This window comes from Meriones unguiculatus, chromosome 5 (genome assembly GCF_030254825.1).
Source record: "Meriones unguiculatus strain TT.TT164.6M chromosome 5, Bangor_MerUng_6.1, whole genome shotgun sequence".
Taxonomy (NCBI): domain Eukaryota; kingdom Metazoa; phylum Chordata; class Mammalia; order Rodentia; family Muridae; genus Meriones; species Meriones unguiculatus.
In genome coordinates, this window is record NC_083353.1 from 109,303,352 (window position 1) to 109,325,293 (window position 21,942).

General features: G+C 47.5%; 1 protein-coding gene across 5 annotated transcripts in view; it reads right to left on the bottom strand.

Annotated features, from left to right (window-relative positions):
* The window catches only part of Cacna1c (calcium voltage-gated channel subunit alpha1 C), a 483,983-nt gene that overhangs the window by 78,917 nt on the left and 383,124 nt on the right, over positions 1-21,942 (bottom strand). For 4 of the 5 annotated variants that reach the window (XM_060384021.1, XM_060384018.1, XM_060384016.1 and 1 more), the window contains 9 exons: positions 18,048-18,255; positions 17,089-17,209; positions 15,211-15,325; positions 14,388-14,508; positions 14,007-14,076; positions 7,704-7,836; positions 7,203-7,332; positions 5,752-5,811; positions 1,832-1,938 (listed from right to left, as the gene is read on the bottom strand). In XM_060384021.1, the coding sequence (XP_060240004.1) occupies positions 1,832-1,938; positions 5,752-5,811; positions 7,203-7,332; positions 7,704-7,836; positions 14,007-14,076; positions 14,388-14,508; positions 15,211-15,325; positions 17,089-17,209; positions 18,048-18,255 (1,065 nt within the window). The remainder of the gene's footprint in view (positions 1-1,831; positions 1,939-5,751; positions 5,812-7,202; positions 7,333-7,703; positions 7,837-14,006; positions 14,077-14,387; positions 14,509-15,210; positions 15,326-17,088; positions 17,210-18,047; positions 18,256-21,942) is intronic. The other variant, XM_060384019.1, reaches the window with a different exon arrangement.

Consider the following 21,942-nt stretch of genomic DNA (forward strand, 5'->3'; position numbering starts at 1 on the left):
GGAAAAGTTGTGTCCCAAGAAACATGGAATGCCAAGGTCATGCCAGAACAACTGGGAGCCTCGGCCTCTTGCTCCTTTCTGTGAAGGAGTGATAACAGGTGCTCCCATAAGCCCTCAGCAAGGTGGCTAGATGGTTTCTGTCTGTCCCAACCGAGTGGAACTCTTTAGCCACGTTCAGCTGTTGAGCAGCCTTTGCAGTGTGCTCTGACCCAAGGTGCTAATTAGAGTACATTCCCCAGCTTGACAAGAGGACTCGAACTTGCCTTGGGATCAAAAAAAGGGTCTGATGTGGAAGCTAGTGCCGATTTTTATTCTTCCTATGTCAAGAGAAAGCTAGCACAGAAATTCAATTTCTCTGGTTCATGGATCTTTATTTCCAAAGACATAAAGGACGTTCCTATCTATCACTGTTTCCGTAGCATCCCTGGGAGGCAGGCAGTTCATACTGCATCACAATGGACAAAATTTAAAAGATGGATGGGGACAAACAAAACAAAAATCAAAACACAACTGAGAGGAATTATTGGGTCAAAGTGAAACAGTGGCTTGTGGTAGTGCTGAGGTGAGAGTCTGGATGTCTAGGCGCCCAGAGAGGAATTCGGGGTAACATAATTGATAAGCAAAGAATAGGCTTTCATTCTCATGGCACCCATTTCACTATAAAGGCTAACCATGAACCAACCTTGGGAAGGGAGACCCAAGACACTTGGGATGCAAGCCTTTCTCTGTCACTGGTATAACCTTGGAGGAATCATCTAATGTCCTAAACACCAAATTTTATAATAACATGTGCCTTGCCTACCTTAGAGGTAGGTGTGTGTGTGTGTGTGTGTGTGTGTGTGTGTGTGTGTGTGCACTGTGGAAGAATAGATATGTGAAAATGTTTTAAAATTCAGAGTGGAGGATTAATAAGCATAGCTGTTAAAAAGAGGCAGAAACTCAAAGTCAAATTTCTTTTAAAAACCCGAGCAAGGTCTGCAACTTGACTTTAGAGTGAATTGAACTACAGAGTTTTACAGCTCATACCTGTATTGCCCATCAAAACCTCCAGGAGTGGATTCTTTATAACTCACCCAGCAGGTTCCTCTGTGCAGCTAAGACTAAAAATCAGTACTCCCCACCCTCATCCTGCACATCTCCTCTGCGTGTGCGTATGTGTGCTTTGACTGAGAACAGAGGTGGAAATTAGGGAAAGAGGCTGAGCTGGGCCAGGGTAGGTCACAGCAATGGCATGTTTGGGCAGCTGTCGGGCAGCCTATGGCCTTACGCACAGTGAGAGAAACCTCGGGAGAGGACGGTAACACAGCTCTCTGTTTCTTTATAATGTTCATTATAATGTTTATGATAGCTGGTCCCTGCCATGACAAGAGTCTAGACATTTAAACAAATTGTTGTGAGCAATATACTCCAAGGATCAGACCGTGGAAGAGATAGATAAAAGAAATTAAATAGGGCTTGGTGGTTTATAGGCATAAACACAGATATTCAGGAGAGTCATAAGTTCAAGGTCAGCTCTGGCAACTTAGTGTGACCTATGCCAACTAAAAAGCTGTTTAGTGGTATAGAGCACTTGAGTAGCAAGTTAGGCCCCTGTGCTCAATCCCAAGCACCACAAGTAGGGGTTGCGGGGGAAGAAAGGGAAGGAAGAGGAGGGAGGGGAGGAAGGAAAGGAGGAGGAATCAAAACGAACATTGTGGCCTACTTCAGACCACACCCTCTTCCAATCACAGTCACAGGGTGAGAGTCCAGAAGGGAGGCTCCCCAGGACTTGGCTGACTTCTTTGACACCCGTTCCTAGTTGCCTGCCCCCATCTTGGGCAGAGGGACTCACTGGATGCCAAAGGAGATGAGGGACACGCTAACCACCAGCAGGTCCAGGATGTTGAAGTAGTTTCGGCAGAAAGAGCCTTTGTGCAGGAAGGCCCCGTAAGCAGTCATCTGCAGGGAGGCGGAGAACAGGAGTGAGTGACCTGCCTAGGCCTCAGCGGCAACAGCCAGACACCATGCTTTCCTGCCTACAGCGTCAGCGACCCAGGGGGAGAGCCCAAGCACTGCACAGGGATAGCAGGAAGGACTGAAGGTGATGCAGTGCCAAGAAACTCCGTAGCCATCCATTCAACCACCAAAGAACTTCCCCAGCTCTGGACACGTGTCAGGTTCTTCAACCCAAAGCCCTTTCAGATTGGCACCATCATGCTCCTCTAACATTCTCTAACATTCCTCTGTTTTTTGGGCCCAGGCCAACGTGGCTCCAGCCCTCAGGGCCCTTTGCTGCTTCATCATAGGTTATGTTTTCTCTATGTGGGCACCTCCTTTCCACGGTTTACCCTCAGGGCCAGCTGAGACCCTAGGCATCAAGGGAAGGATGAGACATACCCAGGTGGGTGTCCAAACATCCTGATTTCTCCAGGACGTAATTGGCTCCACCACTGAAAGAATCCCACACCCTAGAAAATCTCTGTCTTAGGCAAACTGCTCAGCTTCCTTTGGAGTCCTCTGAGTTGACCCAATAACCGTCCTTAGCCTCTCTTTATGCCTTGGTCTCAGTGGTGCTGAAGCTCTCTGTGAAATGTATAGGCTCAGTGCTACTGTCTGCCTTCTAGACTATATCTAGAGGAGGAGCTATGTCCAGAGGGGGCAAGGTGGTACAGAGGTACACAATACAGGCTCTGAAGCAGATGACCTCGACTCAGATCCCAACACTACTACCTTTCATGTGCTTCATGTGAAAAATTAACTCTTCTGTGACTCATTTCCCGCCTCTGCACATTGGGATAAGGGCAACACTTGGCCCATGGATTGTGAGCATCAGTGGAACAATTATACATAAAGCACTTAGGACACGCCCCTGCACGTGGCAAGCCCCAGAGATGTGTTCTCTCACTATAACTTGGGTTTGAAAGTTATATTCTTCCCCGTACAAAGGAAGAATATGTCCTTATCTATAAAGCAGGCGTGATATTTCGTGTTTCTGCGAGGGTCAGACAGCAAAGCAAAGAGAACATTCTCTGAAAAAATGTTCAAAACAAGAACATGTAAGGTGACGGTTATTGTTATGGGGTCTGACTAACGTCGCCTCCTGTGCTAATGTTGCTTGTAACAAACTCTGTACTCTGTATAGTCGCACTTTGATGAAGGAAGTAAAGGTCCCTAGCTACCCAGGATGAGCCTGGATAAGGCTATGGGTCATGAAGCTTCTGCCCAAGAAAAAATTTGGAACTGATGGTTGAGAGACCAAGAGAAGTTTCCTGGTCATCTGGAGTCCAGATTTTCTCTTTGGAATCAGAGCGTGTCCAGGGTGGTACACCCAACGACCAATACAAAAGCCAACATGGGGAAATTGGCAAAAATAGCTCTCGCGACCTAATTCTTTCCATTTATCTCCTGCAGCAGGAGATCGCAGGGGACTTGGGAAGCTGTGTTGTGCAGCAGTTTTTAGAAGTGGGGAGATTACATAAAAGGGGTAATATGGCTATAGATCTCTCCCATCTCTACAATCTGGAGGGCTCACTGCCCTATGTTTCTGTGAGGACCTAGACCCCAGAAAGTGGAATTAAGTGGCTGCCACAGTTCATATTCACCATAAAGTTTTGGACAGGGGGACAGAGTGGCTCATAGCACAGTTCTGTCTCTTGACTTTGGACTTGTTTTGTCCACGACCCCAGAAGTAGACCAGCCCTTCAGAAAGCATGAGAATGTTGGGTGGGAGCAATGGACATGTGCCCTGGCAAGATCAGAGTAAGAATGGTTACGAGAAAGGGCAAGTAGATATCTAGAAGAGAGAACATTCATTTGAAGACTATGTGCATTCATGGCGCCAGAAAAAGCCAGGTCCAGGCACCTATACAACTGGTTTTCTTCTACCCTGTGCTACTGACTATCACCCAGCTGCTCCCTGCTTCCTGGAAGTTTTAAGCTATTTATCAGGAAAGGCCTGGGACTAAGCACCCATCTACTGAGAAAGGAATAGAATGAGACACAAACTTCAAATTTCTTCGAGCAGGAGCGGAAACTGTCTCCTACCATCCAATCCCAGACAACCACATTTCTCAAGGTGTATCTCTAGGGAGAAACCATCTCCTCACATTTGTCATTACCATAGGTGGTCCTGAGTCTGCTTTCCTTCTGTGGAACAGTTCTGTTCCTTATTTAGACTAACTAGTGTGCTCCTACCTGTCCTGACCTTTTAAAGACAAATGGCCCCAGACCCTTCAACAGTCCCTTACAGCAACTGAGGCTCTGGGCACCCTCATAGCCAGTGCCTTGGCATGATACAGGGCCTCCCAGATGGGCAGGCAAACCCAGGTGTGGGAGGCGTGGGAAGTGGGGGGAATGCTGGGAGGGGTATTCAGAAGCACAGTGAGCATAAGAGAGACTGGAAGCAGAAGAAGGAAGAAGTATGGTGAGAGGGAAGGGCTTGCCATGGCAATGCTTGCAGAGACTCTCATTTCCGATTGCATGGCAATCCTAAGGAGAAAGCACCATTGAAATCCTCAAGCGAAGCTCGGCATGGGGTCCTGAGAACTGGGCCTCAGAGATTTTCTTGTCCTGGGAAAGATCTCCTAGTACCTGCTTGTGAACCTTGAGTCCAGGGTGCAACAGCAAAGCAGCTCACCACGGAAAGGGACTCTGTCACCTTTCTACTCTCTCTGAGCAGGAAAGAAAAATCTGAGCCATGCAGTTGGCGAGCAAGGGAAGCTAGGGTCCAGCACACCTGAGCCTCTGAGGTCTAAGGACATCCCAGGAGGCATACAGAAACTGCTCAACTCAAGTTTTTATCTGGATGAGACAGAAATGTCAAGCCCACTAAAAAGCTGGGCATGATATGAGGGTTTTGTCAGGAAAAAGAAAGGTCTGTAGCTGGTACTGGTGCACACTCAGACTGGACATCAGCTTGTATCTACCTAAAGAATGATCTGAAGAGAGGCCTGAGCTTTTTGGGAGAGGGTGTCCTAGGCAAGTGTCCCAGGACGATGCTTACACTAAAACCTGTGTGTTCAGGGACTATGATCCTTCTGTTCTGTGCAAGGGCGAAAATCTCCCCATTGCTCAGAGGGAAGCCAACATTACCCAAGGTTGTATAGCCCAGGTGGACCGCCAAGGCCACATATCAATTTACAGGTACAGACATATATGTGACAACCTGTAATGAGACCTTTCACGGGAGCTGCCGATTTCCAGGTTACAGAGGCTTAGAGATAATCTCTAGTCGTTGGCTGTATAATCCCGTTGGGATGCTGGCTCCCCATCCTGCCTCCGGCCCACCATTACTGTCACAAGGCCCCCACTTCTGCTTAGCCCTTATGACTGCCTTGGTTCTGAGACAGGTGTTGATGATTAAGCCTCCGAAGAGAGGGGCCAAAGTGACTCCTTCATGCTCCAGAGGTGTTGCCTTTCTAGAGCGTGTGGGGCATTTCCTCTCTGCTGGAGGAGGGAGAGAGAATTTCAAGGAGGGCTCAACCACCAGCTGATTGGAGAAGGTGCATCCAAACTGCCACCATGCTCAGCCGGCAACGGGACAGCACCCACGGTGACACAGCCTGTGTGTGACTCTCCTAGGCCTAGAACTGCTGCTTAGTGAGCCGAAGGGAGCGGTGTGGTGGGTCAGGTCCCTTCTTCTGGCATCTGAGCTGGGGCAAAGGGACAGCATGAGGTGAGGACACAAGAGTCAGAGAGTGAAGGAAACAGAAGAGTCAGCCAGACAGAGCAGAGACACAGAAAGACAGAGACACGTGGCTCAGGGGGCATTACCTTAAGGATAATTTCTAATGTAAAGATACTAGTGAAGACATAGTCTGCATTGCCTAGGATCTGAAAAATAAGCAGAATTGGATTAGTGGCTCTGAGAGTGCACCCAACACCAACAGGAGCATGTGTTAGCAACAAGACAGACAGCAGCAGAGAGCTGGGACTGGCAGAGAGAGGAAGGAAGAGAGAGGGAGATGGGGTGTTACCTTCAGAGCAATTTCAATGGTGAAAATGGTAGTGAAAACAATGTCAAAATAAAACAGAATCTGCAAAACAAAAACAAATAGGATGGGGGAGGGAGGGCAGACACAAGCGGGGGGGAGGGGAGGTCAGTGGATGTTCACCAGAAAAGGAAAAGCACTTCAAAACAAGGTGTTCCTCCCCCAACCCCCAGAGCCTTTCTACATGGAGACAGTGAGACAAGTAGGAGAGACACTGGCTCCCACTCAGGGCTAGCATAGGAGGCTCTGGCCCCGTGTGATGTCTGCAGGTCGGGGCGGGGAGCTTCCAGGGCAGGCCTCAGCAGGAACAGGGTCTAAGCAGCATCTGTTTGGATGCTTCTCACATCAACCCAATTTACTTGCAAATCCAGAATACACCATGGGTTGTTGGGCAAAAGAGCAGAGAATGGGTTTGTTGTTTTCATGGCTACTCAGATGCTCAGCTCTCACATGGATGTGGCATCCTGTGTCAGAGGAGGACATTTATACTGCTGTCATGGCCTTGGGACCTAGGAAGGAAGTCCTCCAGGTCAGCCCAGGCTGAGGACAAGCTTATAGCATCGATACTTGAGTCCATCTTAGGAAATGGACCATGGCTGAGGCCACTCCTGCTGACCTCAGCAAGACAGCCTGGGGCCGGCAGGATCCCAGAGCCGAGAACTTTGTTTATTATGGATGCAGCTTCGGAGCAGTGGCTCTTTTCTTCATGTCTGTGTGGCTGAGATTTAATAAGGCTTTGGGGTTTTGAGGCATATCGATTCCTATTTTAGTATTTAATATTGATCACCAGAGCCTTTTGAAGCTCCAAACAGATTTACTCTATTGAAGATTATCACAGTACTCTTTCTGAGAATGTCAGCCTTACCACTGACACCTAATCGCCAATGGTTTTTCTTGGTCAGAGGAAATGGGAGCAGGCCTTGAAACCAGTGGCCACATGGCTGACTTATAGGCATCTTGAGTTTCCTGGGGAACATCCACAGGCAACAAGATGCCTGACCCCTGTCCATTATCAACCAGCCAAATGCATCTGGGCACATGCTCACTTGCTTAGTGAAAACTCCGAAGCTGGGTTTTCTATCAAAATCCTAATCTCTTAAGGGAACCGTCACTGTCTACCGATCATGAGGTTCAGAGCAGGCCTCCTCACTGAGCAACGGAGTCAGCAGCACAAGCTGTGGGCCCGCTCCACTCTCAGAAGGACAGGGTGCAGAGGACAAATAGAGTGCATACATGGTTCCTGAAGGAGGTGTGCTGGACGGGGTCCTCAGCAGCCAGAGAGATGCTGCTGAGCAGAATGAAGAAGAGGATGAGGTTGGTGAAGATCGTGTCGTTGACAATGCGGTGGCACTGCAGGCGGAACCTGTGTGGGAGGGAGGAAGAGGACAGACGCGTCAGGAAAGATGGGGTACTACCCGGGCCTCAGGGGCCTGTCCCCTCAGTCTTTCTAGCCGGTACTGCTTAGCCTAAGTATCTTAGGGTAAATGGATTCAGTGACGTGTGAAAGGCAAGGCAACCGCTGGCTGACAGGAATACTTCACAATTCAAACTTGGGGAGGGAAGTAACTGCAGCCCATCTGATTTACAACCCAGGACCCTCTCAATTTAAAACCAGAACAGACTGTCTCCATGTAAGTTGTGGGGATCTAGGAGCACCCAGGCTTCTGTAGGTTGGCTACAGGCATTCGGATCCAGGCGGAAGCAGACTTCTCATCCCCCGCCATCCTTACCCACCTGTTGTTTGGGCTGAAGATGAAAAACGCGCTGGCTTCCGGCATGGGCACTGCCTTTTCCTTAAGGTGCAGCTCAGACAGGGGCCGGGGGCGTGGCCCCACAGGCATCTCAGGCTCCTCCTCATCTTCTTCCCCTGCAAGGAAGAGAAAGGGTCCATTCTCAACAACTCCAAAGCTCACTCTCACCTCTGCGCCATCCTACTTCGGGATCAAGACATCCCTGGGGTCTCTGAGCTACAGGGTGACAATCCAGGCGGATATTCTGCCCCACCTCCTGGGGCTATCAGAGGTCACCTCTGTTAGAGAGAGACGTTGCTGGAAGTATATAGTACTGGAGGATGTAGGTAGGATGGACAGTATGTCCATATTTGTTAATCTCTTCTGGTTTTAAAACTGAAAATCCCGTATGCTGGGAAATCCCCTACTACTGAGGCAGAAAACCAAACCAAATCAAACCCAAAAACCAGATGATTGGTTAACTCTGAACAGTGCTAGAGAACAGGGTGGGTGAGCCCAGGCATTTACCAGGTGTCACCTATTCATTCTAGATGCAGCTGAGAAAAGGGGATGGCTTAGCTGACATGTGAAATAACTTACAGAGGAGTCTGCTCTAGAAACTCCCATCGATCAAAAGAGGAAACTTATGATTGCTTTGTGGCTGAATTGACACAGCCACAAACCGCCTTCTAAATATTTATTCTTATACCCACAGACAAGTGCTACTTTCAGTTGCGATCAGAGAACCTTTCAATTGCAATGGCTGGTAGTAAATGCAGACACTCTTGGTTGCTGTAGGTGCTAAGAATAAGTGACAGTTGTGTGCTCAGCCCTAAATAGGACATTTAAATTTAAGCCTCAGGGAACATGACAAAAGAAGGGCTGGAAGAAATGCGTGAGTCTGAAAACAGGAGTTGGAGCTGCAGAACGCCATCTTCTGGGTCTGACAGCCGTGGCAAGCAGGATCCCACAGCAGCTGGGGTTGCCTCTGCTGGGCCTACCATTAGTCCATCGTGGATGTGGAGAGACTCATGGTGAACTACTGGATCCGATGGATTCTGGGTAGGGGAGGTTATTGACTTCAGCTGTATACCTATCAAAGAGCCCACCAGACTGCCATGGACAGTCCCAATTCCACAGTCATGTAGACAGCGCTGGTTCAACTCAGTGAGTCGTGGAGCCAAACAGAAGATGTGAATGTGGGGAAGTGGGTATGGATGACAGGGTGGAGGGGACGCAGAAGAGGTGGGGGCGCCGTAAGAGTAGCCAGAATGTGCCACATACTATATACATGCATAAAGTTGTCAAAGAACAAATTTAACTAAAATTTATTTAAAAAAAAAAAACTTAACAAATTATACTCCAAAATCCCTGTGTTTTCCCACGATTTTTCAAAGCAACAACAACAAAAACAAGGCAGGGACGGTAGAGCTCAAGCAATGAAAAGAGATCTTCCATCCTGACGTTAGTTAGAAACTGACATGGGATGAAGGCCCTCCCTTGCTCTTCTGGCGGCGGCCGCAGTTTTGGAGAATTAAAGTTGAACAGTTCCTGCTTAGCTTGCCTCACAGCGTCTATGGGAGAAGGCACTGTGCGTGCTCCTGCTCAGATATTCTTGGACACACACAGCCTGGGAAAGGGAGCAGGGACATGGAAGCCCTAGAAAATGCCTCCGTCTAAATCACAACCCTGTTTCCTTCTGAACATGGCTCTTGCATTTGGGCTCCTTGAGCTCAGCTTTTCCTATGATGAAATAATAGTAATAGTGCACGGATATTTCAGAACCCATGTCTGGCATGCAGCTGAAGCCGTGAAAGCGTCAGCTCTCACACTGCCGTCTCTACCCACAGGACAGACGCTGAGCATATGAAATTAGTGTTCAACATCTCTCTCAGTCTCATCCTTGCCTGATCTGAATTTCTAACAAACTATCTGCTCAAACCCAATTATTTCCCGGCCAGTAACTTCAGCGAGTTGGCTAGCATTCTCCACGCACACCCAGAATTCCAGAGTATGACCTTAGAAACAGGGTCTTTGCCTATGTAATTAATTATGATGGACCCTGTTGGGCCATACCTCTAATGATAACTGCTCTTATAAGAACATATTAAAGGCGCACATAAGTTAGAAGGCCATGTGAGGAAAGACAGTGGTAGAGATTGGCATGGTTGGTCTACAAGATGAGTTCTTCTGGCTACCACGAGGAATTAAGAGGCAAGCAAGGATTTGTCATAGAGCAAGCATAATGAGAACAGCTCTAACAATCTGATGTCAGGCTTTAAGTGTCTGGCTTTATTTTAAGGCATCCAATGTGTGGTTATTCTTAGATCCCAGGAAGTTGTAATACTGTGTGCTTCAGGCTAGGATAATGCCCCCTCTCTTTGAGTTTCCCTTCGTTGCCTTCTCTGCAGAGTCAACAAGAACGTCAGTGCAGTGGATCTAAGAAAGGAACTTGTAGGGGAAAAGGCGAGTGGACTAACAGGTGTGGGAGGAAAATAGCAGAGGGTAGGGAGGTAAGAGTAACCAGAAGGCAATATATAAGCTAGAACCCCGCCTGCATTTTTCCAGAAAACATACTTTTGAGAGTAGCCTTCACCCCAGTGTCCTGAGTACTCAGGCTTTAAGGAGTGACACTCCTCCCCTCCCCCATCCCCAAGTGCTGGGGTTATTTGCATGTGTGACCACATCTATTTTACGTGGTACCCATGTGATCTGTGGATCGGACCCAGGGCTTCATGATCACAGACAAGCATTCTACCTAAGCTGAGCCACAGCCCAGCCCAGGAGCCCTTGGTCTTGATGACGATTAAACTTCCGTACTTTTATAAGCAAAGTAACTACACACCCTGATACTTGACCTATGTCACCTTGCCAAAGGCCCATGTGACTCCGCCAAAGGACCATGGACTTCGGCCTCTGACTCTGAGTGATTCAGCCTTTCATCCTTGCGGAGTCACTATCTCTGGTATTTCATCAACGCCAGGGAGCTGACCAACAGAAAAAAAATTAAAGGGTACAAGAACGAGAAAAATGGAGGCAAGTGTGTACAAGAGGCTAAAGAAGGCATCATTCTATATTCTACTTAGAACAGTACAGCTCAAGATTGTTGCCACAGACATAGGAGGTTTGCCATCCCCCTGACACGCAGAAGTGGGGGTTCAAGCTTGGCTTGGGCTGAGTATGTGTGCGAAAAGACTCCAACCTAGACTGGCCCCCCACAGTGTACCTGGGGCTGCATTCTCCAGGTCACAGCAGCTTGGGGCGGGTTCCTCTTGGAGCCAACAGTGGTATGCTCTTTTTACTGTAATTTTATTTAAACTTTGAAAACTATACACAGGAGTTGAGAGACTTGTAGAGTGGCTCTCTATGTCTGCTTTCAATATCTACTAACATTTGGCTGCTCTAGTTTCACTTATCTTTTCTCCTCTCACTTTAAGAGACCATTGAAATGTTTTAAAAGCAACTTCTAAACACTTCAGACTCTAGACATAAACACTGTAGTAGTTTAGAAACAGAATCACCGCATTATTATACTAACATGATTAAGAAGAATCTACTTAAAATAATTTAGTTCCTAGTCCATATTCAATTTTCTCCCAATTATCTCAAAAACATCATTTTAGAATAGAATTTCTTTATTGGGGACCTAGACAAAAATCTTTCCATTGCATTGAGCCACTGTTTCTAGCAAGCCTTTAAATTTCTATGCAGCCTTCCACATAAACCCTTCAGGGTTTTAAGACATCAAACCGTGGCCACCCTCTCCTCTTCATTATATGTGAGCTACAGACACCAATTCCTACTTTTCCTGCAGTGAGAAGGGAGTGTAGGGAGAAGAGAAAAGGACCTTCCAGGGAGGAGGCCTATCCCATATTTGCAGACCCAAAAGAGAACCAGTGGAGGAAACATAGCTTTGCTTAAAAACATGGCTCTTGGCTACCTCCCTGGGTTACCGGTCCAATGCAGTCTAACCTGTTTGGAGAAAAAAAGGTCATTAAAATCCAGTCATTTTCTATGTGTTGACTTCAAGCTTGGAGTTTGTGACAAATTGGTAGCTTGAAGAAGCAAGCCTAAGGCTCATGCTGGCATGGGGCTTCCAGAAGCTGGGACACGTATACTGTGGAGGAAGAGCCAGGGCCTCTGACCTTAAAACCATCTGAGAGGAGACAGCCTGTCAAGTTACGCATCAGAGAGATGCACAGACTCTAGTCAGCAAGCATTTCTTTTGCAAACGAGAGACCTGAAAGCATTTTATGGAGCCACAAATGGGACATCTGTGATGGCAGCTGTCCTCATAGTGAGCAATGCCTCCTGAGTAATGACAAGATGGATTTTGGATTGACTGTTATTAGGTGAGCATAATGCAGCAACATATGTTATACTAATAAAATATATAAGTTGACAGTGCTAGCAGCACGCATGGCATAATGAAAGCTTAAACACAACAGTGGCATAAGAGCACAGCTCCTTAAACTGTGGGTCACGGCCCCATAAGAGGTCTTGGAACTGAAGATGGGAGTTATAAAAAACTCTGCCCATGGCGAAAGGTTTATGGATGCGCAATTGCCAAAACAGGATTCAAAAGCAAAGATGAGGCGAATCAGGGATGTCTCCGGCAGCCCTTGCTCATGTGTCACACCGCTCACGAGCCTGCAGCCGAGGTTCTAACACCCAGCCTGCACGCCCACTGCCTGTGCTACCACCCCACGCTGTGCAGGCAAACGGTGCGTGGGACGGCGCAATTCAGACAGAAAACCGTCACAGACTATCAAACATATTCAGAATCTTGTGCTGTTGCAGATACATACTGGTTTGATTGTGGGAAACGGGTACTCTCTTACTATCATCCTTCCTCTAGTGCAAGAATCAAATTATCTTTGGATTCTCACGTGTTGGGATGCCGGATTTTAAAAACTGCCGTTTGAGTTGCTGACTTGAGTGTCATTAAAAAAATTATTAAATGAATTTTGAGCTTGGGATTAGGATGACATTTCTAACAATTTTCTACATCTGGTCCTAAACATAGGTCTAGTGTTTAATACTGAGTTTTGTGTGAAGTAGTATTCTTATTATTGAGAATTATAGAAATATTGATCAATCATGAAAAGTGTTGAAGATGCTCTATGCCCTGCAGCATCAAATATTCAGGCAAGGTTTGTTTCTTTACATAAAAATACATCTCTCCATCTCATTAGTATGAACATTTGCATTAGTCTTCAATAGCTCATAAAATTATATGTATATGGAATTATTTTATGATGAAGCTCTTCATGAAAGTTATTACTATTAGAAAATAGTTAATTTGTATACTTATTTTATATATCTATATACTTGAAGTGACATGAAAATTTCTTGGGTGTGGCTGGAAAGATGGCTCAGAGGTTACAAGCACTGGCTGCTTTTCCAGAGGACCCAAGTTCAAGTTCCAACACCTACATGGTAGCTCACAACCATCTGTCACTCCAGTTCTAGGGGATCCAATGGCTTCGTTTGGTCTCTCTAGGCACGAGGCATGAACACAGTGCATAGATACACATGCAGCCAAAACACTAATACACATAAAAAATTAATAAACTTTTTAGCAAAATGTTCTTTTTTTGAGTGAAAGAAGATTACAAGTAGAAAAGGACAAGAGCCTCTTAGGGTAGAGGAAGGTTGAGTAAGCAGCCACTGACACTTGGGCAGAGGAATGGGTTCTAGTGTCCACAGCAGAGTAGGGATGGGACAGGACCTCACAGTACCCTAGTACTTATTTTATGAAGAACTAGATATGAGATGCTCAAAGTCTCCGAAGACAGGAATATAGAATATTCCTGATATACATTGACCTAATTTGGTCAGCGTATACCACAAACATGGGTAAGTATATCTTTCTGGGTTCCATAAATATGTATAACTATCACAAGCTAATATAAAAAAATTAATATGTTTAGCATGATGGAAATGTTAGCTACCCTAACTCCCTATACATAGTCCATATCAGTGTACTACCACAGATGGGGGAACTAAACCCCCTCTTAAAAACAATAAAACAGTAATTTAAAAGAGAATAAGTCAAAGTAATTATAATTTAAAAACCCTTCCTCAAATATGGTATCATCTCTCTTAATATTATTATTAGGAAACCAGGACGAGTATTTCCCTCACCTGGCAACTGGTAATACTTAAATCCAGATACAAGATGCTTTAGTGGGGAAGGTTCTTTTGGAGGAAACTAGTCCCAGGGTCCCCAGTGCTTGGCTCCTCCCCTATAGCTGAGTCTGTTCCCACAGCCTTTCAGTCTTAGGGTCAGGTAGTGTAATGGTACCTGCAGTGTCTGGGTTGGAATGTGGACTCTTATCCTCATTTTCACTGGGCTGGAGGTCATCCATGTTGATCTAGGCAACCAAAAGAAGGAAGAAGAATTCAGTTAGATGTATGCTAGGGTTCTTGGGCTCAGAGGAGCCTTAGAATTATATCGTAGTCTGAGATTGAGCTTTAAAAAAAAAAATGCATCTTTGCCCCTATGCCTTGTAGCTCCCCTCAGAATAACAGAAAAGGCAGATATTTTCTTCCCTCCCAATTCCATCTATCACTCTCTTCTCCCCTCACCTGTTCCTTGTTTCCACTTCCTTCAGGTAAAGAGCAGGAAGACAATGTGCCCCACCCCCTTATTGATAGCCTCTGAACTCCTAAAGAAGCCCCTCACCTTGGTAGTGGGCGGCGACTCTCCATCTGCAGTAATGGACTTCAGCTCAATTTTCTCCTCTTTGGTCTCCTCCACGGCTGGCTTCTCCATCACCTCCTGTTTCTTTTCTGGGCTGGCAGTCCTGGCCGGTCAGCAGGAAAAAAACCCAGAAATGGATGTTTACTGGAATGATAGTGGACAATGTAGACAGGAACTGCTTTGTGGTCTTCGGGGGGGGGGGCAGCAATATCAGCCCTGTGTCTCCACAGATTGTCTTTTCTCTGGGACGCATCCCACTTGCAGCTCCGCTCCTCCATAGGACTGAGGCTCCCTGGCTCTCTCTGGCACACATCTGACCTCGTTCAGATCCTTAGCTGCTCCTCCTTTTAAATCAGAGGATTCTGGGTCTCACTTAGGATTGGGTTGTAGAGGAGCTCTTCTCGGTGTTCAGCAGAAGCACGGCGTATGACAGTCCTCGCTAGATAATTATGGGATGGAATGTAGAACCTTACATCGTCTCCCTACCATCTCAATGGTACAAAAGTGGTGAGAAAACATTGTTTTCTGAGCTGGAGGTGGGTTTTCTTCTGAAGGCGGCCTCCTCGCCACCCCTCCTCCTGTGTGTGTTCCCATGGTTTTTCTCCCCAAAGGATGGGTCCTCATTTCCTGCACTGGTGGGGGAATGCCACATCTTTGCAGAGACTATACAGTGATAACTAGGAGCTGCAGATGCCAAATTACTATAGAAGTCTCACTCCCGTCCATGTCAGCCAGGATGTCCACAAGCTGAGCACCAGCCCTTTCTCCCCCCGGTGGGCATGGCCTTCTAAGCTTAGAGGGTTACCTGGCTAGCTTCTTTCTCTCCTTCTCTTCTTCTTCTTCCTTTTGGGCAGAGGTCAGGCTCTCAGCGTCAGCCAGGTTGTCCACCGCAATGGCCAAGAACACATTCAGTAGGATATCTGTTTGTGTCCATTCTTAAAGAAAACGACCCTTGGTTTTGGGAAGCATAATGGCCACTGGGAACAGGGATAGTTTAAGCATGCAGAAGTAAGGGTTCCCCAGGAGAGAGCCTCTTTGAGGGGTTAGGAGGCCAGCCATGTACCTTCTCCCCATTTCCCATCATTCTGCTTCCTGTTTAGAGTTTTCTAAGTGGTTGAGACCAGGCTGGCCTTGCAGACAAGAGCAGGGCAGGTCTGAAGCATCAGGCTCCGCCTTGCTCTTTTGTTACTAGATTTCATTATTGATTTGACCACTGACGTGTCTGGCTCTGACCAACAGGATAGGCAGCACCATGCCTAGCAAATTGCTCTTCAGACCCAGTCATCGTAACAGGGCACCAAAGAGATGGCTTGGACTCTCTGTCAGCTTTTAATGTGAGCCTCTATATACAACACCCTTAGAGGGTCTGACTAGAGCTGGCCAGACCTGAGACTTCTCTACGGAATCAGTCGTCTGCCTGTCTCTTCCATGCTGCCATGCCCTGCTTTTCCACCAGCAGAAACACTATGATTCAGAAAAACCACAGAACCAAGAAAACATAGGTGGAAACCCCATACCCAGTCCTGGGCACTCATAAATTCATATCACTTCCTACACACAACTAAAACTCCAACGAAATGTGGTCTGTTCTAGAAGACTACTGACCTTTTGCCCCTTGGAGCCTGGAACATAGGAGGGGCCTTGTCTGTATTTTAACAGCCAACTCCCAGACACCCTTTAAGCAGGACTTCCTATTTTTATATGGCAAGCCCAGAATCTCTTATCAGAATGCTCGGAGCAAGAAGTATTCTGGATTTCAATGTATTTTACGAATTTTGGTATATGCATGGCGGGATTTATCTTGGGGATAGGGCCCAAAATACATTTGTTTCGTATACATCTTTTACACATACTTTGACATCAACTTTATACAAACCTTTAATAACTCTGTACATGACATCCGCATGTGGTTTTCTACCTAACACAACCCATAGCCACTTAAAAGGGTCCAGGTAGTTCTTTATTGGATAGGGATGCTCCGGCCTGTCTTACACTGCAGCCACACTGAGGAAGAAGGCCTTTGATGTGCCAGAGGCTACCCAGATGACAGAATGCCAATTTTGTCTGCAGGTGGCAGAGTCTTAGGAACTTCACTCATGTTTTGGGCTAGACATGTTTCTCTTTTATGACCCCACTCTGGATTCCACATGCACAGGCTCAACCAGTGGGAGGGAAGAAAAGCCTAAGGCTGGAGTCCCTGGGGTCCACTTGGGAACTTGTGAAGCTCTGCCTATGACTTCAGCCCCACAAAGAACTTCAAAGAGAGGAAACTGGTCAAGGCACAGGTTGGAGATCTGAGTAGGTACCATAGCTCCAGAGTGGCCAAGACACGCACCTCCAGACATATTGCATCCTAGTCTGTGTAAGTTTGGTTACATAGACCACAGTGCTTGGGGGCCTCATTCACCTAGACTATGACCAGAGCACACCTCCTAGAAAGGGGTGACCCAGTTCAGGAATGTGTCTCCTGTGTCCCAGCACAGCCCTCACCCAGACCCACACCATGGCTGGACTGGTTCTAGGCCAGGCCACACTTCCTTCCAAGAGCGGTCTTGCCCAGCTAGCCTGTGGATGGGAAGTCACAGCACAGGTCCCCAGCCAGGGCCTTGCAGCACACGCATGGCACTGCACTAAAGGCCGAGTGGGGCAGCAGGGGTGGGGCAGCATCAGCAGCAAAGGATACAATTTCCACAGATGAAGAGGATGATGAAGTAAATACAGACTAACATCCCTGGAAAAGAGGGGCCGCCATAAGCCATGATCCCATCATACATCACCGAATTCCAGTCCTCCCCGGTCAGGATCTGAATGACACATTCCCACCAATAAGGGACACAGCGTTAGACCAACAGCAAACCCCCAAACTCCCCTGCCCTACCCTGCCCTGCCCCACTGTGTTAACAGAAATGTCCCAAATCTCATCTCTACTTTTCTTCCTTGTTCTGGCTCCCGGTTATTCATAGGAACTACAGGCTTGGGCAAGTTCACTCCTATCCCCAGACAAAATGCATGGCCACCAGCAAATAAAAAGGCCTTGTGGTCAACACATTTTATTGCTCTTCACATATAGTATAAGAGCTAGCCACCATTCATTCCCTGGGTGGCAGTATTAGGTGACTATGATCATGAAGACAGCGACGGGTTATACCCACATCTATTGAACACAATCATTTGGCACCACCATTAAGATCTTAGCAGTATGCACACCTGTTCCCTTTTATCTATGAATAACTCTACTTTTAATCTCAAAGACGTGCTATTCCAGCTCTGTCCTATGCCAAAACATCCATGAAAGTAGTTCTGTAATTCTTCCAGCAGCAAGGATGCTAGCAATTAAACACAGGTCCTCCACATCTTAACCAGGTTTTTTGTTTTGTTTTGGCTAATGGATGCCAGGGCCACACAAACATTTTTAAACTGATCAATTTGTTTTATCATTATTCTATCCACCTGTGCAGCTCCGTGGAAGGCCGAGAGACAAGAAACAATAGAAAGAAAGACCTTCCCGGGCTGATCTAGGCTGCCATCGTGCCTGGTGAAGGGGTACTGCTCTCCCCATCCCACCTTTCCCAGGCTTCTTCTTGCCCACCTCCAACCTCACTACTGAATGACCCTCCCGGTGAGAATGGCAGCAGCCCCTACCTGAAACACGGTGAGGAGAGACTGCGGGAAGTTATCAAACGTGCTCCTTCGTGTCTGCATTTCATCGAAGTTGAACTTCCCTCCAAACAGCTGCATGCCCAGGAGGGAGAAGATGATGATGAAGAGGAAGAGGAGCAGCAGCAGGGAGGCGATGGAGCGCACCGAGTTCAGCAGGGAGGCCACCAGGTTGCTCAGGGAGTTCCAGTACCTGGGGATGGACAGGGAGTTCAGCCGCCTCTCCTCTGTTACCCTCCATCAGCCCTCACCTGCGTGCCCCTCCTAGTTCAACACACACAGCTCCGGTCCCTGCTAGCTCCCATTTCTGGGTTTGGGGAATGGTGTGGACTGGACTCACAGTTCGGGCGTGGAGCTGTAAGTTTAGCACCAGTCAGAGGCAACAATAAAGAGAGAGGGCTCGGGAGCCAGACGTTCCCAGCCTCTCTGCCAGCTGCTGGTGCCCTTGGATAAGTTATTTAGCTCCCCCATTTCCTGCCTTCCTGTCTGGAAAAAAAATGGAGATAACAGGAGTGTGCACATCATTAAGGAAGCCTGGAAGATCATACCCTCCCTCTCCTTAAAGCAGTGCCCAGTATGCTGTCTGGCACACAGCTAATTTACGTTTATAATTACCATGAACACTTCTGGTTTTTAACAGAGAAAACACATTCCCCTCTCCAAAAACGCCAGCAGCAGCTAACTGGGGTGGTAGGGCAAAGAGAGTGGGCAGAGCTTACCGATGGCCCCAGCTTCCCTGGCAGGATGTTTGGTTTATAAAAGTCATTCCTTTGGAAATTCTGACCCTGCACCTGGGCCCAGATATGTTTAGTTTTGATAAGAACCTACAGGATCCTGATAATTTTGCATTACAACTCACCCATCAGTCTGTTGGGGGACAGCTCCAGGCAAAAGCCCTCTAGAGGAACTGTAAACTGGGTTTACGGTTTTTAGTTCAGTGATCACAGGGTGTAAGGACATCTTCAAGAGCCCAGCAATGTTACTCCTGCTGGTAGCAGGGCTCCCTACCACAACCCAGATTATTGATTTCAACTTCACGTGACCGTGGGCATTTTGAGTTTTGTCCATGGCAATTACCATAAAGTAATCCTTGTTTTTTTTTTTTGGCAGTAAACTACAGAAATAAAACCATGATAATGGCATGCAGGGTGCTACAGTCAGTCTCTGGCTCTGAGGATACACCTGACTCTTTGATACTGTCTTAAGATCCCAGTTCTGCTGTGGCAAGGATGAAGAAGCTTTCATCCTAACCCATAAACTCATTCCTTTTTTCTGAATCAAATTACAGGATCCAATTGACTCGACTGCCCCTCCGGACCACTCCCCCACCAGCAAATCACCCCCCAAATTGAGCTGTTTGTAGCCCTAACATGTCCCTCACTTTCCTCAGTCTTGCAGTACTTTGGGGTCAGTCCTTCTATGCTGATTGGGTTGCTCTGAACAACCCTGATGTGTGACAGCCCCCTTGGACTTCCTATAGGCCAGAGCTGGTGTTGACCTACTTCATGCAAGAAGTTAAGAAAGACTTGGGCTCAGAAGGCCTTTCCCGACTACACTTCAAACAGCTTCTCCAAACCTGCTGGAGATCAAAGGATGCCCACTTCACCATGTCCTAAATGCTTCTTCTCAGGTCCCACAGGAACCATGAGGTCACACTCTCTGACACCGGGGCTTGGGCAATTCACAAGCCGCCAATGTGGAGTTGGTCAACAAACCGGCATCTAGAAACCAGCAACTTTAGAGCATCTCGAATGTTCCAGTTACAAAAGGACGAGAGTGTCTGCACGTAGACCGAGTCTGACTGTCACGGGAAGTCGGATCTTACTCTCCATGAAGTACACAGCAGTGAGGGAAATAGCATACCGGGCTTGAGCTGCGGTTCAGCTGTATCTGGGAGCCACGGGGACATTCAGGGGAGTCAGCCACAGAAGCTCCGGACTTTAGAGACTCAAGTCACTACAGAGACCAGGTGAAGAGCAGGAGAAACAAGGCAGGATAGAGAATGTTTCCTGACCCAGGGTCTCCTGAGGCCTGAAGTTCTAGAGAAGTAGAGCCTAGGGTAAAGGATCGAAACCTGGGGCAAAGCTGAGCTCCGCTGAGAGCCAGGTGGAGAGCAAGGGGCTGGCCAAGGAGTAGCACTAGTTAAAGCGAAAACCTTTTCTGTATTCCCCACCCCACCTTGCAGCTCTGACCCCAGAAGCCATCTTGGGAAATCTGAGCTTCAGGTGGTAGTGAGGAGAGCATACCACATCTTGAGTTGGGAGGTTTTCTGCCTACCCTCATTCCCATGTCAGGAAATAAGAACAGCAGGATCAACCTGCATGTGACTTACCCCACAGTAGCAAATCCCAGGCCTTTATCTTCAAAACAAATCCGGACGTAGGCCACTCCCACTGCCTCCATCACCTAGGCCTAGACCGCAGGTTCTCTTGCTGGGGTTTCTGGGACAGCCTCCTACCTACTTGCTCTCTGCCTTGCCTCGGGCTCCCTGGCAATTCTCCATATGAGAGCAGCAAGAGTCCTTTTAGAGTAGGAGCCACATGCAACCCCCACCATGCTGCTGCCTGGTGGGAAAGCCGGAACCCCATGACCTCTGGCCTGGTTCCTATGCTCTCCCTCCCTCATCCACTCCAGCCTCCCACTTGCAGACACTCTGCCGCACAGGCCCTTGTTTCCACCAGTGGCCTACCCAGCTCTCTCTCTGAATTTGGTATAGGGTGCCGCCTTTAGGTCCTTTGCCTGTGATCCCAGGGCAACTTCCCTGACCTCTACTTTAGCAGCTTGTTCTACATTATCTCTTAGAATTTATTCTTATTGGGTGGTGTGATGTGGTGTGTGTGTGTGTGTGTGTGTGTGTGTGTGAGAGAGAGAGAGAGAGAGAGAGAGAGGGGTATACCACAGAACACATGTGGATGTCAGAGGACAACATCTGGAGTCAACCTACTCTATCTCTACAAGGGGTTCTGGGGGTTGAATTCATGTGGTCAGGCTCGCACAGCAAGTACTTGATGAACCGTTCTGTTTTAAGAAGGAACATCACCACCAGGCAAACATCTGTTTCTTTGCTTAGCATTTCCTTTTTCTGCTATCAGAACTGAGGTCCACAGGGAAGGGGAGTCTCATGTGCTGTTTGGTTCCCTATTCTCTTAACTTTGCTTGGCCCACAGAAGGTGATCGACGAGTGTTTTGTTGAATGAATGAACTTTACTATAAAGCTAACACATCTGTACGTGCCTGAGGGACAGGTAATGGTCTGTGTTTGTTTATGTGCCCATGTTGTGAGGTGGGAGCAGAGGTTAGGGTGGAAGGACACGTAGTTGGGCGTGGGGAGGAGTTGGGAAGTGGATCTGGGAGGAGTTAGAGGAAGGAGTGGGATGTGATTATGATCCAAACACATTTGATACATGTAAGAAGTTCTCAAAGAATTAATAAACATTGTATTAAAATGTGATTTTTTTTTTAAAGAACACTAGTGTGGTTGTGAGGTAAGAAAGCAGTCTGTCCGAGCCCAGCGTGCCACAGCTGACAGTGGTGCATGGGCTGGCGAGTTCCACCATGGACAATATTGGTGAGGCTGCGAGTCAGCAGCCTCGACAATGCAGGGTGACTGCCCTCAGGCCTGCAAACTCTCTTGATCTTAAGGTTCTTACTGCTGAATACAGAACGAGAGCCCGTCTCCAGAACCACTGACCTTTTCAGGAAGCTGGCTGGTGGCAAGCCAGAAGGTTTAATGACATAGATAGAAACTGTTACCCTAACTGATCAAAACCAGGAACTACGGACTCACACACCAAGAAAGAGAACTTTGGAGAACAAATGCTAAGGTCTCCAGCTGCAGACCTCATGGAGAACCTGGGAGACCTAAACATCTGTGGTCAGA